The sequence below is a fragment of the Arabidopsis lyrata genome (genome assembly GCF_000004255.2).
Source record: "Arabidopsis lyrata subsp. lyrata unplaced genomic scaffold ARALYscaffold_7, whole genome shotgun sequence".
Classification (NCBI taxonomy): domain Eukaryota; kingdom Viridiplantae; phylum Streptophyta; class Magnoliopsida; order Brassicales; family Brassicaceae; genus Arabidopsis; species Arabidopsis lyrata.
In genome coordinates this window covers 6126898-6149151 of record NW_003302549.1, presented here as the reverse complement: position 1 = coordinate 6149151, position 22254 = coordinate 6126898, and the positions used below count along the sequence as shown (strand labels likewise).

General features: G+C 35.3%; 4 protein-coding genes across 10 annotated transcripts; all 4 read right to left on the bottom strand.

Moving 5' to 3' along the window:
- Positions 1–2637: 2637 nt before the first annotated feature.
- Positions 2638–5194, bottom strand: LOC9305627 (uncharacterized sugar kinase slr0537). The gene is made up of 5 exons (XM_002867447.2): positions 4702–5194; positions 4318–4580; positions 4019–4136; positions 3543–3751; positions 2638–3238 (listed from the first exon to the last, which is right to left on the bottom strand). The coding sequence occupies exons 1-5, from the start codon at positions 5080–5082 to the stop codon at positions 2803–2805; spliced, it is 1407 nt and encodes a 468-aa protein (XP_002867493.1). The 5' UTR covers positions 5083–5194; the 3' UTR covers positions 2638–2802.
- Positions 5195–9735: 4541 nt separating this feature from the next.
- Positions 9736–12937, bottom strand: LOC9303564. Of its 5 annotated transcripts, none has more exons than XM_021019433.1 (4): positions 12528–12937; positions 11495–11719; positions 11301–11405; positions 9736–10731 (listed from the first exon to the last, which is right to left on the bottom strand). In XM_021019433.1, the coding sequence occupies exons 2-4, from the start codon at positions 11676–11678 to the stop codon at positions 10007–10009; spliced, it is 1014 nt and encodes a 337-aa protein (XP_020875092.1). In that variant the 5' UTR covers positions 11679–11719; positions 12528–12937; the 3' UTR covers positions 9736–10006. The 5 variants fall into 5 exon arrangements, with proteins under 5 accessions (XP_020875092.1, XP_020875088.1, XP_020875091.1 ...); XM_021019429.1 differs by having other exon boundaries at positions 11301–11417; positions 12522–12897; XM_021019432.1 differs by having other exon boundaries at positions 12522–12897.
- Positions 12938–13342: 405 nt separating this feature from the next.
- Positions 13343–15715, bottom strand: LOC9303563. 3 transcript variants are annotated; one of them, XM_021019580.1, is made up of 5 exons: positions 15527–15715; positions 14990–15200; positions 14806–14907; positions 13734–14431; positions 13343–13557 (listed from the first exon to the last, which is right to left on the bottom strand). In XM_021019580.1, the coding sequence occupies exons 2-4, from the start codon at positions 15150–15152 to the stop codon at positions 13743–13745; spliced, it is 954 nt and encodes a 317-aa protein (XP_020875239.1). In that variant the 5' UTR covers positions 15153–15200; positions 15527–15715; the 3' UTR covers positions 13343–13557; positions 13734–13742. The 3 variants fall into 3 exon arrangements, with proteins under 3 accessions (XP_020875239.1, XP_020875238.1, XP_002867491.1); XM_021019579.1 differs by having other exon boundaries at positions 13470–14431; positions 14990–15193; positions 15527–15712; XM_002867445.2 differs by lacking the exon at positions 13343–13557 and having other exon boundaries at positions 13567–14431; positions 15527–15713.
- A 691-nt stretch (positions 15716–16406) lies between these two features.
- On the bottom strand, positions 16407–22059 carry LOC9303562 (GPCR-type G protein 2). The gene is made up of 13 exons (XM_002867444.2): positions 21543–22059; positions 21172–21272; positions 20944–21048; positions 20447–20567; positions 20094–20223; positions 19682–19760; positions 18769–18857; positions 18502–18594; positions 18042–18068; positions 17848–17934; positions 17504–17575; positions 16928–17058; positions 16407–16780 (listed from the first exon to the last, which is right to left on the bottom strand). Exons 1-13 carry the CDS (start codon positions 21755–21757, stop codon positions 16627–16629), a joined length of 1404 nt encoding a protein of 467 aa, XP_002867490.1. The 5' UTR covers positions 21758–22059; the 3' UTR covers positions 16407–16626.
- Positions 22060–22254: the final 195 nt, after the last annotated feature.

Sequence of the window (22254 nt, the reverse complement as noted above, 5' to 3'; positions counted from 1 at the left end):
TGTACATAAAAAGGGATATTTTTAAAAATGGACAGCCAAATTGGGCATTTTTGAAAAGGGGTATTGAAAAAGAGGCATTTTTGTGAGTCTCCCTTTGTTTATTTTTACAATAATTTAACCATACAACTCTTATTATTATTTAAGGGAAAAAAGAAAAAAAAAAACTCTTTTTATTCTCGAAATCATAATTTGTTTTTTTCCGTATTGAAATCTTTGAAACTATATTAAATTAAGGCTGTGAATGTTTTGCCTGAAACGCTGTGAATGTTTTGCCTGAAACGCTGTGTGGTGCGGTCCACTTACCTATTTTGTCACCATTCAGCTAAGATTATCCACATATCTCTATGTAAATAAAAAATAAAGAAAATAAAAATAAAAAGGTAAGTGTGGTACAAAAAGCTGGAAACGCACATGCATAGAAGAAAATGACCATAGGGTGTGGTTTTAAAGTGAAACCACAGTTGACTAACTTTTTATTTTATTTAATAATTTAATTATACAATATTCATTATATATTACACCTTGGTCTTAGATGGTATTCATAGAAACTCAACAACACCAATACATAAATTTCTCTCGACTTTCAAAAGAAGAAGACGTTTTATAAAAGAAGGAGGCCAACAAATTTCTTTTGTTTTCATATCTTTTTGCATACGATTTCCACAAGGTAAACATGAGTTATTAATTTTGAATCATTAACTAATTATTTTATATATATCATTATTATTATATTTTTAGATGGAAAATGAAGTTATTCGAGATATAAAGAGAGTTCAGTGAGGAGTTAAAACATTTGTTACAATCATTCAGTTAAGTTATATATGAAATTATTCAACTAAATTTAGGAGTGAATAACCGAATAGATAAGAAAACTAATCATTGTTTATTTTTTTGTTGTTCAATGCAAAAGTTATTTTGTAAAACATTTATCGAAAATATATATTTTGTACCGCTTTTACATTTTCACCATTCAAACATTTGAACCGCACCGCATGTTGTTTTTTTCATCATTCGAAATTTATCCCGCACCGCTTGTTTCGAACAAACTGCACTTGTTCCGTATACTGCGTTTTTTCAACCGCACCGCTTCAAAACCGCACCGCACTACTCAATCCGCTTGTTCCGCACCGTCTGATCCGCTGTCACCATTCGGAGCCTAAGATTTTCAGTATGTGACATGTTGCTATTTTATGCATATGATATGGAGGCACTTTAGGCTGTACATATAGACTGCTTTTTTTTTTTGGCCAGGATTTGGTGGATTATAGTAAAAATAATGAAATAATTTTCATCCTCGTGTTAAAGTGTTCAAAAATATAATCATATATATGAAGTTATATGTATCCCTTTCATCATGGGTTTGTTGATTCTCTTTGCACCTATTGATACTTTTTTTGTTGTTGTCAGGGCCGGCCCAAACTATTTGAGTGCGTAAAGCACTAAATTTTTTGGCCCATTAACATGTATGGGATTCGAAACCGTGACCTGTACAACAAAAGACTTCAACCTAACCACTAGACCACAATAACATTTTAAAAATTGATGCCCTTAAAACTACTTATAATTATTTGATGCCTAAAGCCCTTGCTTCATGGGCTTTACCCATGGGCCGGCCCTGGTTGTTGTAAAGGTAATTTATGTGATTGAAAGATACAATTAGATAATAACACAATTATGGTAGCAGCACACAATGAATGAAGTGAGTAACAATCAAACTAAATAAAAAAAGTCCTACCACCTACATTTATCCTTAATCATTCTAATTTAGAACTTAGATCGCACGTCAAATTGTTGTTCGTTAATGTTTTATTCGTTTACTTTTTTCGTCTCGTAGGTGCGATTTCTCTTTCCCATGTAATCAAATTGTTGATGCCTCGTTTGATCGTAATATAAAACTATTGCTGGAACTGATATAAATTTTCTTGGTAAAGAAGGTTCTCGCTCATGAAGCATTTAATATCGTTTTTGGAATTGGATCCTAATCGCTTGAGAAACCTGAGCATTTAATGTTGAAGCTAATTTACACTTAAGATTTTCATTATTAATAATAATATATTGGGCCCATATGGTTGAATGATATAATGGGCTCATAACGAATCAGAAAGAGAGGCCCATTTGTTTTGAAGCAATAACATTAGTCCCACATCGGTTGCACAGCAGAAAGAGGCACAGTTTATATATCGTTATAGTGACAGAGATGATTGTCCCTTCGGGGACATCCGATAAAATTGGAACGATACAGAGAAGATTAGCATGGCCCCTGCGCAAGGATGACACGCATAAATCGAGAAATGGTCCAAATTTTTTTTGCCTAAAATTTCCAGATCGATTTACATGGAAGATAACTTTTTCTTGTTTCAGAGCTTTTTTGCACTTGTTTTATTTAGTCAATGATGTTTTTCCAAGCATATGATATGTTTGTTGTTACACTTCCGATCGTCGGAAAGTTACTCTAAGCCTCTGTTAGTTCGAGATTCCGCTGCTTACCCGCTGTTAATAAACTTCACCAGTGCGATTTATATTGAAATTGGACAAGATTCTATCTTACATGAAGTCTCCGAGCTTTGTTATAACACTGTTAAGGCTTATGGGATTTTGCAGTTCACAATAATAACTCATCAACAACTTTTGCAAGAATAAACTATCAGACTAAGACCCATCAAATTAAAAACAAAAAATGTCTCAAACTTTGTCGGAAACATATACTATATACTAAAACGTTACATACAAGGTTGCAAAAGGCACTACTACATGAAAACAAAGAATGAATCAAAAAGCTAAAATCACAAGCTAGAGATTTCATCAAGACCCAACATCTGTTCGAACACCAGATCCGTTGAGACGGAAAGCATGTGATCGAGCAAGCTCAACAGCGTCCTGAACCCTAAGCCTGGTTCCTTGTTGACCCACCACTGTTGCTGCAATCGTTGCAGCCATATCTCCCATTCCTTTCAAGTCAGAGACACCTCTCAAGATACCGTATAAGATCCCTGAAGCATATGCATCTCCAGCACCACATGTATCAACTGGCACGCATGGGGACGGAGGAATGTATATGGCCTCTCCTTTTACTCCAATGTATGACCCGTTGATTCCATCAGTCACCGATACAAATGGAACAAAGTGGCTCATGTACCTTGTCGCTGAAATTGGGCTTTCCTCAGCGGAAAAGTGACAAAACGCTCTTGCTTCATCGCTGTTTGCAAATACAATATCTGCATAGTTCCCCACAATGTCCCTGAATCAAAAGAAAACCATCAACATTTCCCATTTTTTCTCTCGAAAAACAAACAGATGGAGACAACGAAACTGACACGAGAAAACTACAGACATTAAACAACAAATTCACCATCTAGGTTCAAGTTTTGTTTTTCCAGGTTAAGACATTCACTGCTTGAAGCATCAAAGCTTCTTTGACTTATCAAGCTACAGAAGATAATCACTCTCTTCGTATTATTTCCAATTGTTCCTATCCGATGGAAACTGACCCAAAAATCAAATAAAAGCAAGACTGGATTCAAGCAAAGGGAGCAGAAACTCACCAGAAATCATCATAATGCCTCTCTATGCAGGACACATCTGATGCTGTCACAGCAACAAGTGCCCCATTTCTGTGGGCTTCTTCGCAGGCTTTTGTTATGGTCCTTATAGTATCAGGAAGCTCAAACAAATAGCCTTCCACAACAAAGACATTTGTCTTGGCTATCAAGCTAGCCAAACAAGAATCATAATTAACGACAGAAGATGTTCCCTGAAATTATACGACAAGATTAGGTTTGTTATTTAGTGGCTTCAAATCAAACTGAAAAACTTATCAGAATTAACATTGCTACTACTATCTCAATTTGGTTGCTTTATGCAGGCAAATGATCCTACCACTAAAATGATCTTGCACATCACCTACTGGCTACTTCACAAGTTAAACTTTGCTTGACTCTTGTGGAAGTGAAAAGGGAAACACTTACATTTTGAATAATAATACGTTGCCAAAGCAATTTGCTGTGAACAGAAATCCTACCTGATATGCAAGCATAGTTCGTTGTGCATCAGGAGTTGTGAGAACTATCACTGTTCCCGTTGTTCCATCCTTGATTGGAGCAGAAAGAAAATTTACATTTGCTCGACGTAGTTTAGTCCTACAGGCATAAGAAGGACTCCCCTTGTGAGTATACCAAACCAAATGAAATGATAGGCTAGTTTGACGCCTTACAACCTACTCTTGCATAGTAACAATTCTCTAACATAATTCAATAGTCCAATTCTTCAGAGGAAAACAAAAAGAAAGAGAAGGGTCATATAAGTAAGATAGTTTTGTACCCGTAAAAGCTACCGAGAGGGTCACCTCCAATACTGCCAGCCATTGCCACATTCAAAGGCCGGTCACCGATGGATTGAGAACCTAATCTTGCAAGAGCAACTAAAGTGTTGGACAATGACCCTCCAGCTGCCGCCTTATAGCTACAACCATCCATTGCTTGTAATAATTTACCCCTCTCCTCGTGATTAATCAGTTTCCTTGTTCCCTTTTCTAATCCCAGTTTCTCTAGAAACTCATCATCCACAACTCCAGAGAAATCTACCTAAAACATAAAAACACATCATCAGGCAATAGTTAAAAGCTTAATCATGGCGTTCGATTTAAAACATTTAGAAAGAATAATTTTTGGGTTGAATGATTCATCATAGGAAACAAAAAATCACCATGGCTTGGCCAAGACCCAAAACATCCCATCTCTCAGGAGAAGCAGCAGAGGATGCATGGACTTGTATGAATTCGTCGTCATCTTCGTCGTGATTTCCAATCCTCTGGATTTCACATTCATCCATATCATCCAATTCAACACCGCCGCCGCAACCACCAATCCTACAAACCAATTGCCTATTATAATTATCCGCCATGGAATCAATCCTCAAGTTCCCAGAGGCTCCGAAAATCGAGGTCGCGGTTCTGGTTCGTAAGATTCCTTTGGGATGATATAGAGAGTAGAGAGGGGAGAGAGAGGAGGAGGCATTATTAATGGAGGAGAGAGTGCGAGAAAGAGAGGCAGAGGAAGGAATTGGAGAGAGGAGCGAGAAGGCCATGGAATTAGAGTTTTTGCTCTTCGAATGAAGAAAGCTCACATCTCCATTCAAAAGCGAGAGGAGGAACGAAGACCAGCAAAACCACCTCTGAGACGCCTCTGAGAGGATAAAATGACTTTTTGACTACTATTTTTTTTATTTATAAATCTTATTAGGATAAATCTCTATTTTTTTTATTTATAAATCTTATTAGGATAAATCTCTATTTTTTTTTATTTATAAATCTTATTAGGATAAATCTCTATTTTTTTATTATGTGTAATTCAAACCCAAATTTCAGATTAAGCATGCCGACAATTTTTTTTTTTTTTGGACTATCTTAAAAATAAAATAATATGTCTAATTAATAAATCTTTGTTTACGTCTATTTATAAATCTTCACATCTGTATGGCTTTGTGTTAAAATTGGCTAATCCCCTATATATTAACTAGATGTTAACCCGCGGTACACCGCGGGTATATATTTTTATTAGAAAAATTTATTAAATTTTGTTTTAAGATACTCTATAGATATATACTATTTTTTTGTTTAATTTAAATGTATAATACACCGTGAGACGAAATTTTATTACAAAAATTGAAATTTTATAGATAGACGTAGTATAAAAACAATAGATTCAATTGTATGATTTTGAATAAGATGCTGATTTAACCCGTCTTATACTGATTTTACCCGCGGTATACCGTATGCTAAATTTTAAATAATAAAATGAGGATTTAATATGTGTTATAGCGATATATTAGTGAAATTTTAATTTTATATTAATATCAATCCTAACCAAACCTGTGTCATACAATTCGTACCGTAATATTTAAAACTATTTTATAAAAACTCAAAAACCATAGCTAAATGGGCAAACAAAAGCCAAAAAATTTAAATATATCAATTAGAAATTTTTGAATTTAATTAGAAAAGATTGCTCCATAATTTTAAATCTTACGTATTTAATGTATTTATGAAGATTTGATATTTGAATTTATTTGAGAACATTACTTATTTTTAGCAATTTCAGAAAAAGACATGGGTTAAAGCTTGAACTGATCCGATAATTAAGGTCTGAATTAATAGTTTTGCACCGGCCTTGTTATTTTATTTGTATTTTCTAATTATTTTATCACTATTCAAACCTTAATGATCCATGTAATTAACACTAACCTATTATTGTTATATAATCACAAATATTAAAAATAATATGTTTAGAACTGCCATGAAAAAAAAATTAAGTATGCAACTTTCATTAGTTCACATAATGAAAAAATAAACACATTGAGTATTAGAACCCAATAACAAAGAATCATGTCTACCAATTTTGTAAAGACCTACAGAGCCCAAATTGTGTTTATTCAACTCTCTCATATACCCAAAATGAAAAACTTAGAAACGGAAAGTTCAAACTCAATCATCGGTGGTTTAGCAGATGAAGTCACCGTCGTTAACGGTCACAGTAACGGCTCCGTCGATCTGAGCCTTGTTTCTTCAAAGCTACAGCAAAACGCATGGATCTACTCTCCGTGTAGCGTATCAAGGAGTTCTCGGCGTGTATTTTGAAGCTACCACCGGAAAAGTATATCCAAAATCTGAAGATATTCGGTGTGATCAATTCGATGTTGCGTTTCAGGCGGTGGAGCTTTGGATCGCCGATCGTCTTGTTTTGCCAATCGAAACCTAAAGAATTACGATCTCCTCCTCGTCACCATCTTCACATCGTCGGCGAGGTTTAGATCCCGGTTCACCACTGTCTCCTAGCTCTTCCCGGAGTCCGTACAGATTGCATCACGTCTGCGATTTCTCATTTTCTGTAAAACTGGTGAATTTTTATTAGACTAATGAAAGGTATTTATAATGTTTTGAGAATACTATAGGGTTTTGGGTGAGTGAGCTCCTAAAATCTTGCTGATCAAGTAACAATATCTTCAAAATGTTTTATTTTTGGAATTGAGTAATTTTCTTGCAAATCTCGAAAAAAAAAAGAAATATAGGAAAGATAATTATGAGTAATTAGTTGGGATGACAGCCAATGGTAGAGATTTTAGAAGGAAAGCGAGAGATTTTTGGCAATAATTTTTGAACGTAACATCTTTGATTTAGGAGAGATTTTTGGAATATGCTTATACCGAAATATATGTGTAATTATCTACATTAATGACGATTTTTTTTAGATTTCCTTAAATGTCTTATCCAAAATCCGGATATAGTAAAACCGAGTAAAACCCGGATCCAAATTATTAAAAGCAAAAACCCCCTGCAAAAATATATATATAGATTGTTATTTATTTATTTTTATTTTTTGAGAAAGAAAAGCAAAAAATAGATTGTTATTTTGATTTTAAATTTATTACAATTTAAATAGGCAATTGCCTATATTTAATCTGTTATTGTAAAAGAAAAATGACATAGCTTATTATTAGAATATTAAACAAATTTATTAACATATAATATATATATATATATATATATATATATATATATATATATATATATATATATATATATACTGTTAAAAAAATAAATACGTTATATTGTTAAAATCTGGACATTTATTATGAGCATAAATATGAAAACGATTTTCCATTAAAATCGGCTATTTATTAGGGTCATTAATATGAAAGATATTAAGACAACATGGCTTCATTTATTAGTTTGAAATTAAGACAACATCCCTTAAATTGCTAATCCAAGATCCGAATAGACTAAAACCCGGGTCAAACCCGGATCCAAAAGAATTAAAGCAAAAAAATACTATAAAAATGTATATGTAGATAGAGAAACATTTAAAAAAAAAACCTTACCATCATGTGTTATTAACAAGATTGCCACGCTGATGTGTCGCTCTCACAATGATTTGGTTTCTATTTAGATAATTACTCAAGATTTATTAGACTATTTACAGAATTTGTCATTAGTCTCATACATCCATATATCCCACTAATAATTAAAAACATACACTTTTTGTTTATCTTATATTACTATATTTTTTTATTTATATTTTTCTTTATATACATTTATATAAATTTTCTTTAGCGGATAGGTAAACAATCTTTTTATTTATATTTATATTTATGTTTATATTTAATGATAAAATATATACATTTGGTTCAAGAATCTCGAATTCAAAACTACAAAATTTTTACATCTTTCATAAATTTTTTACTTAAATAAATAAGATAATTTATTTTCTATATATGTTACGAATACTTAAAATCCTATTTTTTGGAGGAGTTCTAACTTTTCGAAGAAAAATATTATAATCACATTTGTATATAAACCAAAATCTGGCCACATTATAACCATTTCGTAAATAATCCATTCATAATCTAAGAATCTTAGATTTGGAATACTACAAAATCTTAGCTTGGAAACTATCAAATCTCATCTTTGCTAAATTTTGGATTTCTTATACTTATTAAAAAAAAAAAAAATTCTTTTTATACTACAAAATCTCGAAATCTTTAAAACATACGGAAAGACATATTGCCATAAATGGTAACATTTCGGCAATACTTTTTTATCACGTTGAAGCTTTATTCAAGGTTCAAATATTTCACGGATAAAACACATTCTTATATGAAATAGTCCCAAATTTGAATAAAACAAAAAAAAAATTATAACATGTTTTGTTTTACACAAACGGATCTTGGATCCCGGATAATAATTTTATTCATAATAATTTTACTTGAATTACTTCATTCCGCACATCGTGCGGGTTGTTATCTAGTTCTTCTTTAAGGGCTTGATTGGTTCTCCCGCTAGCACCCTCATAGCTGTTGCTAGCGGTCGGTTGCGGTTGTTAGCGGTTGGTACCAATCATAGAAACCGCTCCGTACCGCTTCAAACCGCTCGAAATCGCTGAATTTCAAAAGCTCTTTCCCGCAAGCGTTTGCGGTTGCGGACGGTAGCGGTTGGATTTAAAAAAAAAAAAAAAAAATCAAACGTTTACTTATAATTATTATAAAATATATTAATTTTATATATATCTTTCATCTTTGTATCACGTTCTCATCAGAAACCCTAATCAATATTCTACAACCTTATTTTCTCAATGTCTTCCACCCAAACTGATAAAAATCAATTTGAATATTTTTTCTTTTCATTATATATTGTTTTTCTTTTTGATTGAATATATGTTTCGATTTGTTTTCTCGAATAGAAAATTACTTGCTTTTTGATTGAATTCAACGTTATTTACAGTTTGTCCCATTACTTGATACAATTTTTGGTGTTAACCCAGCATAAAGTACTTTCTTATTATAAAATTTCTTTATTTTTGAATAATTATTTAGTACTTTATTTATGGTGTTACAGGTTCCATTACTTTTCTAATATTATCATAATAATATATTGGTGTTTTTATTTCTTTTTTTTGTAATATTTTTTATTTTTTTAGTCATTTTTTATTTAACTGCTACCGCACCCGCTGGTTTACCAGTCATAAAACTTCCGCAAACGCATCCATTTTCAAACGCTAAACCAGTCGTTCAAAACGCTTGGTAACGCTTGAAACCACAACCGCCCGCTTCCGCAAACTTCCGCAACTGTAACCGCTGCGTTTAAACCAGTCAGGCCCTAAGTGGGAACAAATCTTTATACGTGGCGTTTGATTTAAACAAAAGTTGATTTGTAATTATCGGGTTACTTACTACTATTTACAGAGATTAATAAAACAAGGAAAAGTCTAAAACTATTCCCGCGGTAAATTCTTCAACTAATTTTCCTTTACACCAAATGTTCGAAAAAGAGACAAGACCAAAAAAAAAAAAAACCAAAATCAAGACATTCAAAAAACGAAAGCTGAAGCCAGAAAGAACCTGAAAATCTTCATCTCCAACGTTCTTAGGACATAAGATTCATTTTCTCGAAAAAGGAAAAGAACCGAAAACAAAAAAAGGAACAGACGCAAGTATGCACAATGCCTAACCTTTCCACCTACAATATGTTTGGGAGCTGCGAGTCCAGTCTCTGCTGCAACTCTTTCACCTTCTGTGAAAGCTCTATCTTCTGCTCCTTATAGCTTCTAAGTAGATACTCCTTCCCGTCTATCACCTCTTTAAGCTCACTCACTTCCTTTCTCAACATCTCTACTCTTTCTCCATCCCTTAGGCTCTTTTCCTGTGACTCATAATTGCTTTCGCTGTCCATAAACCCGTCCACATGGCCGCTCCAAGGTGCAACAGGAGATGTCTTGCCATTGCTACCTGTGCATCCCACGCTGTGATCAGCGATCGCCTTTCTCAGTCTCTGAACTTCTCTTTCTGATTCAAACAGATCTCTGTTCAGTGTGTCTAGCTGTGCCTGTAGATGGCTAGAGTGTGACATCTGCGCGTTATACGAGTTTTGCAGCTCCAGAATCTGTTCCTGCATTTCCAGTATCATGTCATCGCGTCTCTTCAGTTGCTGCCTTAGTTTCTGTATTACTTCTCGTTTGCTGAAAATGTCTGAGCTGGTTTCAGATACGCAAGGAGAATCTGAGCAGTTTGAATGGTGATTGTATGGTTTTGGGGGAAGTTCCAGGCGATCAGGAGAAGTTGCCCACATGATTCCATTCTCTTTGCTAAATGATGGAGCAGGAACTTTCGCAAGAGGCAGTGAAGTATCAGATGCGGATATCATTTGCTCGTTCGTCACCTCTTTTCCCTCCACATTCTCAGTTCCTATAAAATTAATAAAGCAGAGCCTGATAAGAACCATACACGACTGGTTGCTCTGGACTACATGGATAGTGGGATTCAGAGATTATCCAAAGACAAAACATAACTCAGTTCTGGATGGAATAGTACAAAACTTGTAACTATTGTTAGCATTCAGCCACTAGACACATCCATCATTGGAGAAAATCTGCTTCCCTAGTTGCCAGCCCAATTGATGCAAATTAATGCTAATATGCCACAATAATACAAGAGATATTCGATTCAACCAGTTATTGCAAGGTGGCAAATCTTGCAACTATGTTACTCATTCCACAACTTCGAATTGGATTTTCCTAGTTGCCAAATACATCATTAGGTAAGATCATAGAGGCTAGAACTCTATAGCAACATCTACACATTCTTCCAACTAGATTTCCAACATCAACATCGTTTTCATTTCACATATTGATGAAAGGAAACCCAGTAAGAGATGATGCGAGGCCAAGACACAAACATATAGCGTTTGTTTAGTGGCTTGAACAAATATGTATGAGAAATGCAAAAGATTAAAACAGAAAGTGACAAAGTCACACCTGGAATGGAGCGGAAGCAACAATAATCATTATTGTGTGTACAGGAAGATGTGTTAGAGTGCAAGCAACAGCTTGTAGATTTTTGCCTCTCAGATATTCCATTAGCTGCACAAGAGACTTTCATTAAGAGATTAAAAACAATACTGGAACCAAATTATAAAGCATGGTAAGCAACACAGCGATAAAGTAAGTACGTTTTATTCCAGCAGAGCCATTTGATTGAGGTTTCCAATCAAGCGACTGCTTTAGCTTGTAGCCAAAGCGAATGGACAATGTGCTCAACAAGGCACCCCCTGCAATTAGTATCCAATTTGGCCTATCCCCACAAAATTTATCAGCTCGCTGATGCTTGGAAATGCCATTTCTTCGTGTACTCATTGTAAGAGAAAGCTAAAATGTTTCTATCATCCAAACATAACCTACATTGACCGGATACAAGAATACATCATCATCAACGATCAGAATGAATTGTGCATATTTCATCAAAAAAAGACAAGAAGCCCGGTGTCAACTCACTAAAAACCATAGGTATACAATTTTAAAATCAACAATTGCTTAATACCCAGCAAAGATTCCAGAAACTAGAATTAAAAAATACAAGATATTGGGCCCAAAGAATCACGTTTTGAGCATTACCTCAAACACAATCAACCAGAGAAGGAAAAACAAAAAGATCTGAAATCATAGTAACATTGAAAAGAGAACAAACAAAAAATGGTAGGAGATTCCAGTCGGTGGCAATACAATACATGATCAATAAGGATATCACAAATAAGATTCTGCTTCAGAAATGAAAACACGATCCATTTTTATCTTAGTCAAACAATTATCAGTTGAGAAATCCATGGAATCACAGACTCTACCTCAAAAAATCAAATGCAACAAAAATGAGCTTCCTGAAAGAGTAATGAAAATGTTGATGCCATGGGACTTGATTAGACATTAAAGTAAGTCTCTTCCTCTAACCCGAAACAGCAAATAGAGAAGAAGAGATACTTGACTTGAACATGAAGCAAATTAAAAATGAAAACAACACTTAACTTTTCAATTAATCGCTATCCCAACAACCATAAATCAACAAAAGAATCGCAATCAGAAGGAGGATAAGGAATTACACAAATCCGAGGGAACAGCTCAAAATAGATTCTCCGACGAATAAAAAATCAGTGAGCGAGCAAAGCACCCAAAAAGGGAAGAGTATTGAGGAGTAAAATCGCTTACAAAAACCTCATAGACAGCAGAAAATGAGCATTAGGGCTCCATAGTTTCCTCCCCAGAAAGAAAATTTCTCCCGCTTGAGTTTCAATGTTTGTCCTTGCAGCTTCGAGAATCGAAAAATCGCAGAGAGAGAAATAAGATTCAGTGAAGAATCGCAGAGTCTCCGACGATGATATTACAGTAAAACCCCCGGAGAGGAGAGAGAGAAGCAAAGTGGAGGGGAAGAGGTTGAAGAGACAGCGTCTCACAGTCACAGCTCCTTTTTTTCTCCCTTCCACTGTTAATTCATTTATTGAAATTAAGAAACAAAAATTCACGCACGCGTCAACCACGTCCCATGGATGCGCTCACGGTGGTTAACAAACTCAGCTCTTATGTTTGTTTTTTTTTCTTTACGATTCCATTTTTTTAGTAATGAAATTTATTAGATACGATTTGACATCTTTATCCATATGTGTAAATTTATTCTCTTTTTAAGTCCTAATGGAACACATCTAATGAGTGATATTTTTCTTTTGTCTTCTTCACTATGTGACAGACAACTTTTTTTTTTTTTTTCGTCTAGATTTTTTCCTTCATATTATACGATTGTGAAATATAATGGTGGAATACGATTTTGAAACACAAAGCCGGCGGAAAACAAAGATATCCCCGGAAACTACGCTCAAACAAGGGAAACTACGCCCAAACGAGGGAAACTTTGAGAAAAACGAATAAAATTACAATCTATGGAAACAAGGGGAACCACAAAAGGATAATCCCAATTAAGCCCAGACATGAGAACAACGAAATTGGCGAGATAAAGAAGATCGAAAAGCGGCACCTGACAGAGATTGTAATTTGTAATTAAATTAAAATTAATTGGTCCTTCCCTAAAACCTGACGGAAATAATTGCCAAATTAAATATTTAGCAACCCTTCTTTCTTTTTCCTTAAGAACAAGTAACCAACTTTCTTGTAAAAAACTTCCAACTGAAATTCTACATTTAGCCTTGAGACACGAACGACATAGTATGAGCTTGCAACTTTCGAACTTCCACTTCACCAAGAGAAAAAAACAATCGATAAATTATCATAATTGACACCCAAAACAAAGGCCAAAACAACGTAGTCAGAAGACAAGTTTCCCCGGGGAAGTCCAAATATTTTTGAACAAAGATTCATATTTTTTCTCGGGGAAACAAGAGAGAGTAGTAAGAATGCACAATGCCTAACCTTCTTCGCCTACAAAATGTTTGGGAGCTGTGAATCCAGTCTCTGCTGCAACTCTTTGACTTTCTGCAAAAGCTCCGTTTTCTGCTCCTTATAGCTCCTAAGTAGATACTCTTTCCCATCTATCACTTCTTTAAGCTCACCCACTTCTTTTCTCAACATCTCTATTCTTTCTCCATCCCTTATTCCATTTTCTGGTGACTCGTAGTTGTTTTCGCTGTTCACATCGCCACTCCAACCATTGCTACCTGTGTGTCCCACGCAGTGATCAGCGATCGCCTTTCTCAGCCTCTGGACTTCTCTTTCTGATTCAAACAGGTCCCTGTTTGTTGCGTCTAGCTGTGTTTGGACCTGGCTAGAGTGTCCCATCTGGGCGTTTAGGGAGTTTTGCAGCTCTAGAATCTGTTCCTGCATTTCAACTATCATGTCGTCACGTCTCTTCAGCTGTTGCCTCAGTTTCTGTATTACTTCTCGCTTGCTGAAGATGTCTGAGCCGGATTCAGATACGCAAGGAGAATCTGAGCAGGTCGAATGATGATGGTATGCTTTCATGGGCACTTCCAGGTGATCAGGAGAAGATGCCCACATGCCTGCATTCTCTTTGCTATATGATGAAGCAGGAACTGTCACAATAGGCAGAGAAGTACTGGACACTGCCGTTTGCTCATTTGTAGCATGATTTCCTTCCCCATTCTCAGTTCCTGCATAAATGAAAAGAAGAAGCCAACTCTCAGAACACCCACACAAAACTTTTCTGCCATAACACAAGCGAATACTGCCTTCATAGTTTCCAGCTCATTAATGTAAGTAGCTACTTAAATATGATTCCTGATTGGGCTAGAAAGAAATCTTTAGGCAAATATTGTTACTGACTGGGCTACAAAGACATCAAAATGCAAGATACTAGAGACTAAAACTTTGCAAGCACCATCTCCATATTCCTTCAACTAGTTTACAACATTTCATAAAATCTTTTTTCAGTTCAAAGATACCACAAAATCAAACCCCAGCAAGAGACTATGTGAAGTGAAGTTATGTATAAGCAAATTCAGTAGTAAAAATAACAAACTCTCACCGGGAGTGCAGTGGAAGCAACAATCATTATTCCGTTCACAGGGAGATACATTAGAATGCAAGCAGCATCCCAGAGATCTTCCTCTGTCAGATGTACCATTGGCTGCACAACAACAACCTTCCGATAAGATAAAAAGTACAACCGAATTCTAGGACATGTAAGCACTAAAAAACCAGATAAGTACGTTTAAATCCAGCAGTGGCATTGGAATGAGGAGGTTTGGAGTCAATAGACTGCTTTAATTTGTAGCCAAAGCGAATCGACAATGTGCTCAACAAGGCACCCCCTGCAATTAGAATCCAGTTTGGTCCTTCACCGCTGGAAAGGCCATTTCTTCGTGTAGTCATTGAAAGAGAAAGTCAAAATGTCTCTATCATCCGAGATTAACCTATATACAGATACATATCATTAAACAAACTTCCAGTTTAGAAAGCAGCGAATGATAAAAATCACCAAAATTCTACAATCTAATGTTGTAAAACACTCGAGAGGAAGCCACAGTCTCAAGTTTAGGCACAGAACAGAGGCCTTTAATCGTAATCAAACCCTAAGCCAAGGAAAATGGCAATCAACAAAAAAAATCGAAGAACGATTCAAAACACCAAAATTAGGGTTGTAAAGTCACAAGGATCAAGTAGATCGAGACTAATGAAAAAGATAAATTAGTTTCTAGAACAATTATGATAATCAATGGCCTAGAAGAGAAAACGAAGAAGCTTACCAGGCTGTTTTAGAGAGACAGCGCGGCGCAGAGCCAGAAACAACTACTCAAAGGCCGTTGAAGCCTTTTTTTTTTTTCTTTCGCCGCCGTGAAGACACTGTATAGTGTTATAGTACTAGATATGTTATGGAATCATTTACGAAATAGTCAAATAGGCAGGCCTTTAACTTGGAAAAAATCACGATGTTGCTTAATAGCATGACAATTGTTTAATTTTCAGATGTTGTTTGCAAAATTTTGACAACCGATTACACGATTGTTATTAATCTGAATAATTCCTTAGGTAAGTAGCAGTTGATGCGATTAACGGATTAAGAAATGAGATTAATATAGGATCAAGATTACGACAAAACGACGGATATATTTCTGTTTATTGGCGGCAGTGACTCTGGTGTTCAGAGAAGACAGAGGTTATCTCTTTCCTAGATAAATGCAAATTTGTTCACTACTAGCTACTGCATTGTGAAGGTGTAAATTATGTATATAATTTCTGTACATTTATTTGTTTATCGAACGAAATCCGTGCTGATGTATCTCTAGCTCTTCTTTATTTTCTATGAATTTATCCTTGGACTGAGAACAATGTGATTTGATCAGAAGCGTCATTGAGTCCATTACATGCATATAATAAACCGAAGCAGATATTGAACCTATTCACACGTACCAACTTCTCTCTACCACAATAATCTCACACCGAACCAACGAAAAAAAAAAAAAGTCATTTCGGTCAATGCCTCATGAAATCATTGTGGCCACTACTCTTTTTCTTTTCCTTTTTTTTTTTTGTTTCTTAACAAGTACTGCATGAAAGATAATGTATGCATAGAAATAAGATGATATAAAATAATAGCATAGGTAAAGCCTGATATCTATTGCATTGTTTTTATTTTTAATTTGGACATCAGATATCTATTATTGAATGGGAAAACCCCCAAAGTCTCAATTCTCTTTACAACTAATCAGTCAGCTAATCACACACACAACTGAGGAAGGAAAAAACAACTCAAGACTAATCCTTTCAAAGCAAGAAAATGTACACATGTCACTGCTTTCAAGTTTTTCATGTAGATCAAAATTTAATCAACCACTCAGATGCTTGCTTAGTCTATCGGGTGCTTATCAATTTGACGAGATGTGTAGTGCGCAGAAAGTAAAAGCAGAGAAAGAAAAGCGCTGGCCACAAATATTGCATCAAACCATCGATGATAGAAATCAAACTGAATATCTCCGCCTAACACATCTGTTATTATCCCTCTGTGCCAACAAAAATAGCTTTCAGTTATAAACTTATAATCCACTTTCCATCGTTACAACAGAAGAAAGATTGTCTATAACGGTGCAGGCAGCAATTATTATTCTAGTATTATCTTACTTTAATTAAGATTAGAGAACTTTGCGTACCTGTACTCATTTCTCAAACTTTTTCTTATAAGAAGAATGGAAGACAAAAAGTACATTCCCATGATTTCAGATAGAAAAAGCACAACATTGCTTGAAGATCCACTCCCTACCCTCGACACTGCAAAGAAGAACTGTACAATCGAAGAAAACTCCCCAAGTCAGTCACCAAAACGCATAACAGTATTCAAAACAAAAGCTTTCAGCAAAATGTAAAATCACTATACTATTGCCAATCAAGTAAGTAGCCATCAATTGAATACAATGAAATTTGTTTTTTAGTTAGGTTGAAATCAAATTGAGTAGTTCCATCATGCTACTGCAACATATACTCAATTAAATCACTCCACATCTTCTACTCCTAGGATATACATTCATACGCTTTGCTTAAATAATCAACTGACTGTCACAAGGAAAGATAGCACCAGCTAAAAGAAGTGAAAGACTCCGTCTAATATTAAACATGATAATGCCAGAGCAAGTTTTTCATAGACACCATAGCTCCAAAATAAGTGGATAACATACAAGATCGTATAAAGACGAATGGGCGAATCGTATAAAGATCAAATCACAACTCACCTTCATCAGATTTGTCAAGAATCCCCTCACTGATATCACGATCAACATCCCAATAAATAACAGGGAAATATACTGAAAATATTAAAGACAGTGAGAGAATCAGACCTATATATGGTAATTTGAGAACCATATAAGCATTTTTCAAGATAAAAAGTCATCTAGTGTAACAAGGTCTAAGAAATTTCCATCCCATCAAAGGCTCTATGAAAGTAGAGTTATTATCAAGAAAAATTAATCCTATAGCTTTTCATCTGGAAGACATGTTGTAAGGAGAGGATAACAAGCCTAGTTGCATTTCTTTGGATCTACTACTCCATACATCAAAAATCCAAAGTCACGCAAACCTGTGAGAGCAATGCCGCATCTACTCCTATATCAAAGAACTGCAAGAATATGCTGATCATCATCGTGACAGGATCTTTGGTGCCCGCCTGTAAACAAGCTAATCACTATTCCAGGTCGTAAAAAGTGAACAAATGATGATAACGCTGCAAGTTTTCATTATAAAGTGTATAAGGCAACATGGGTATGAGAATACCTCCTTGAAAACGACACTTTGTAGAGACTGCAGATAAAACAAAGAAAAAATAGAGAAGTTAGAGATACTAGTTCAAACTTACAATAGAGAACATTTCACAAGATATATCAGAGACATTTCCATCTAACAAACCATTACTGTTCTGATAACAGCTTTAAACTGCACATCCCACAACCAACAGGGTAAAGATGTCCACAAAGTATAAATCTATCCATCAATTGAGATCTATGAAAATTATGTAGGATGCCCATTATGCATAGAGAACGCTCTCCTTTCCAAGAAGTAAAGAAGTTCAGACAAAGGAACTCCTTAATTTTGACCTCTGTATCAATCTATTACAAAAACTAACACTGCCATTGTCACATCCAGGAAGAGTTTAACATAGTCTTGCCATGCTAGGATAACATAGAGTTAAAATTACTAAAGGCTAGCACCTCACATAAAGACAAACAAAATTTACCTTTAACATCTTATACACACAGTAAATGGAACACGCATAGCCAAGCAAGTTCTGCACATGACCCTTCCAAGTTCGAGAAAAAGCAGCAGCATCCTGCAAATGAAATGAAGTAAGATAAATGCTTATCAAATGTTTATATTACTACGTAACAAGACCACCAAGTAATAACCTAACTAATAAGTAAATAGTCGAAGATGTCATTGCCATGCCGATGAGTAAAATTCAGTATTTAAATTAAAAATTGATGGCAAAGTGCTGGAAGGGAACCTTTGCTTGGCGGAGTTCATAAATTTCCAAGAATAGCTGCTTTGACAGCTCTTCTAAACCTTCCACCTCCGCCTCCATTAGTTTAATATCTGCATAAGAAAAACATCAATGAATTTGGGGAGATATCACTAGATAGTAATTAAAATGCTGACCTCATATCTCATCTTATTATGTAGTATGCACACTAAAAAATGTTAAAAGGAGAATACATAGTCCTATGCCAACCTATAATCTGGCAACAGGGGGCAAACTGTAACAACTCAGCAACTTTATTATCCCAACAATATACGGGCTGAACTGATCTCAAGTTACTCGAATACTTCTTTACTAAATTAAAGGTCTCATTTATAATTTTGTATGTAAGTATCCCTCTTTGGTAAGAAAGCTATTGTTCTGCAATTCATCTTTTTCTCAATGTTGTTGGTTTAATCACTGAACTACTTAGTATATCGCCACAACTAAATTGTAAAAGTACCCTAACCTCATTCTCATTCTACTCTAGCCAACACCACCTAACATGAGCAAACCATTCTCGTGCTTTACATTCTTAAGAATCTTAATTGTCTGTTTCCTACTACAATATTCTACATTCTCCTACGGTGGATGATGATCTCCTGATGACGCAAAAATAAAATAAAAAAATTGACAATCAGAGTAGTCTGGACTTTATTTTTCGTTCTACTCTTTAATAGCACTGGCAAGCAAGACATGGAGTAAGGTGCTCATGAGAAACCAACCTATTTTCTATTGAAACATCTAGTTTTCCAGCTCACAGAAACAAGGTGAAAATTATTCAGATGATTTACTTCACATAAAGAAACACCTAATGGAGTCAAAGATAATGCACATATAAAATCACTCGTAGAAAGACAATGTTGTGCAGGCACAACTGCACTAAATTATATAAACTGACCTTGCTCCTTCTGGTCATCTTGAACCGATCGCACAACAGTCCCGACAAATCTTCTGAAGAAAGATTTACCCTTTTGATGCTGGAAGCCAAAAGCACCAGATGATTACTTCCTAAGCTAATTTCAGAATTAGAAAAGGCATAATTACGAAAATATTTATTATCAGTCTATGTCTAATAAAACTAATGTGGAAACATTAATTCTATGGCATTTAAACTGATGATGCATATATAAGGAAGTATTTTCATACAAAAGTCATTTCAGAGTCTGAAGAGCATTTTGATACAGAAGTACAGAAATACACAGATCTGATAAGAATCCTAACCCAATACCCCAATACAGAATGTTAAAGAGTATGAAACTCTAAGGTACAATCACGTATGGAGTTCATTATTATAGAAGGCAGAACCATACCTCTTCTGATACTAGACTTCGTTCCACCTCCACTTGACATAAAATAATTTTCTTCTTCTTAGCTATGCAAGTCTCCATTGATTGCATCAGTTGCCTTTCCAGCGATTTTATTTCTGATTCTTCAATCTCCCTATATGTTTCCAGAGAGAAAGAGAGACAGGAAAACGTGCTGTTAGATCACAAATTTTCCAATCCAGCTGCTTCTATCAGTGTAGATCCATTTACATCACAGAAGATGAAAAGCTTCATTTAGAGTTCAGCTACTTCTATTCAAAATCCACAGTATCATTTGCAATAAGAATAACGCACAAGGTAGAAGAAGAAAATATAATAACAATTATAGAGGGAAGTACCTAATGAAGAGCGATATATAACTGTAGGGCAGATTAACAGCTCCAAAACCCGATAAGACGGCCATGAGGGTCACACCAATGACCCCGATTCTGCTGACCAGTTGAGGCATTGAAAAGAAACCTTTCAAGATAAAAGGGTGTTTCAGTAAAATAGTCCAACAAGCGGATGACAAGATCTTAAGCATTGAAAATAAAAAGAACCAAGAGCGTTTGTATATACAAAAGCTACTGTCAAGCAGCACAAGCATAAAGAAGGCAGGATGATTGAACCTGCGAATTTCTTCTGAAGATATTTTCTACAGTCAGGCAATCATAGTCAGTGTCAACATGCTCAGATTCTCATTTCAAGTTAAACCAACATATCCCTACTCCACACATTCAGAAGTACACATTGTTCATAATAATGTTAATAAGATCTAACTGAAACTTCAGATCAACTTGCTTCTTGCTTATACAGTGTTAAAGGGAGAAAGAGTGTGCATGAACTCAAGAGGTACCTTTGTCTGAAGGCATAGGAAAATGAATTCCCATGCGCCAGAAAGCATAAAGGAACGCTGTCAAGAATAACAAGGCCCCAACGGCAGCACGTTCCCTTCTAACACCTGAATTGATGGTTTAAGTATATTAAAGAAAAAAAAAGGTAAAAACAGGCAGAAGGAATTTCTGTAACATGTGGTGCTACGATATTTAATTAAAAACGAAAGAGTTATAAGTAAAAGGCTAACCAGTATTGCGAAGCATCAAATAGCAATGATAATAAGGTAACATGAAAACAAGGAGCACTATCAAACAAAAGAGATCCAGCTTCCAGTTTACCATCCTTGCCCTGCAAACCAAAAATAAATAATCTCAATAGAAATTACCAAGCCTTGAGCCAATTTTCTAACCTGATAAAAAAAGAGTTATTGGTCTCATGATATCTAAAATGATGCAATTGTCAAAGCTCACTGACTATATTCACAACAATTTGATATTATGTCAAATGACAAATTCCATCAATGCAGCTGCAGGAACCATCTATAAGGAAGGAACTAGGAAGTGAAGCAAAACGGATTCGGAAAACAAACTTGATACTCGAATTTGAAAGCTTACTTACTCCCTAGATAAAACAGGGATGATTTCGAAGAGAACGAGCTGTAAAAGGTTGCAAGAGAAAGCGAAGACGACGCTGAAAATGATTTGAACCAAAGCTCGCTTCTCTTCGTACTCCTTGTAAAGCCTCCGATTGAGAAACCAGAGACCAGCCGATCCTAAGAGACACAGAGATCCAATCACCAGCATTCCCTCGAAGATCCCCCATCCGTAACCCATCTCTCTCTAACAAGGAAACAAAGAAACTCAGATCTCTTTCTCTCTCTCACCAACACTCTCTCATCAGTTTCAAGCTTCTGCTATTCGATTCAATTCACTCACTCTCGAGAATTTGCCGACGAACGGTGGTTCCTTTGCTTTCAGCAGAATCCCAAAATCGGTTTTTGTTTCTTTTTGCCCAGCTTATCCATTAAACCACACTAAACCGGATCTCCGTACCAAATTTATTATTTTGTTTTTTGTGCGACTGATTTCCGGTACAACCACCCAATTCACATTACTAATGTCTCGTTCCCGCCAAAACCTACCTCAGGGCTAAAATTATCAAAGTTTTGAGCTTGGAAGAGTTTTCATTTTTTTTTTTTTTTTTGAATCGAATTAAGCAATGATGCTAAGTCATTCTTCTGAGTTTTCATTTTCTTGAATACATGATGCAGTATCGATCTATGTATTATTTGTTTCTCCTTCTGCACTCAACTAACTCAGCTTGTTTATGA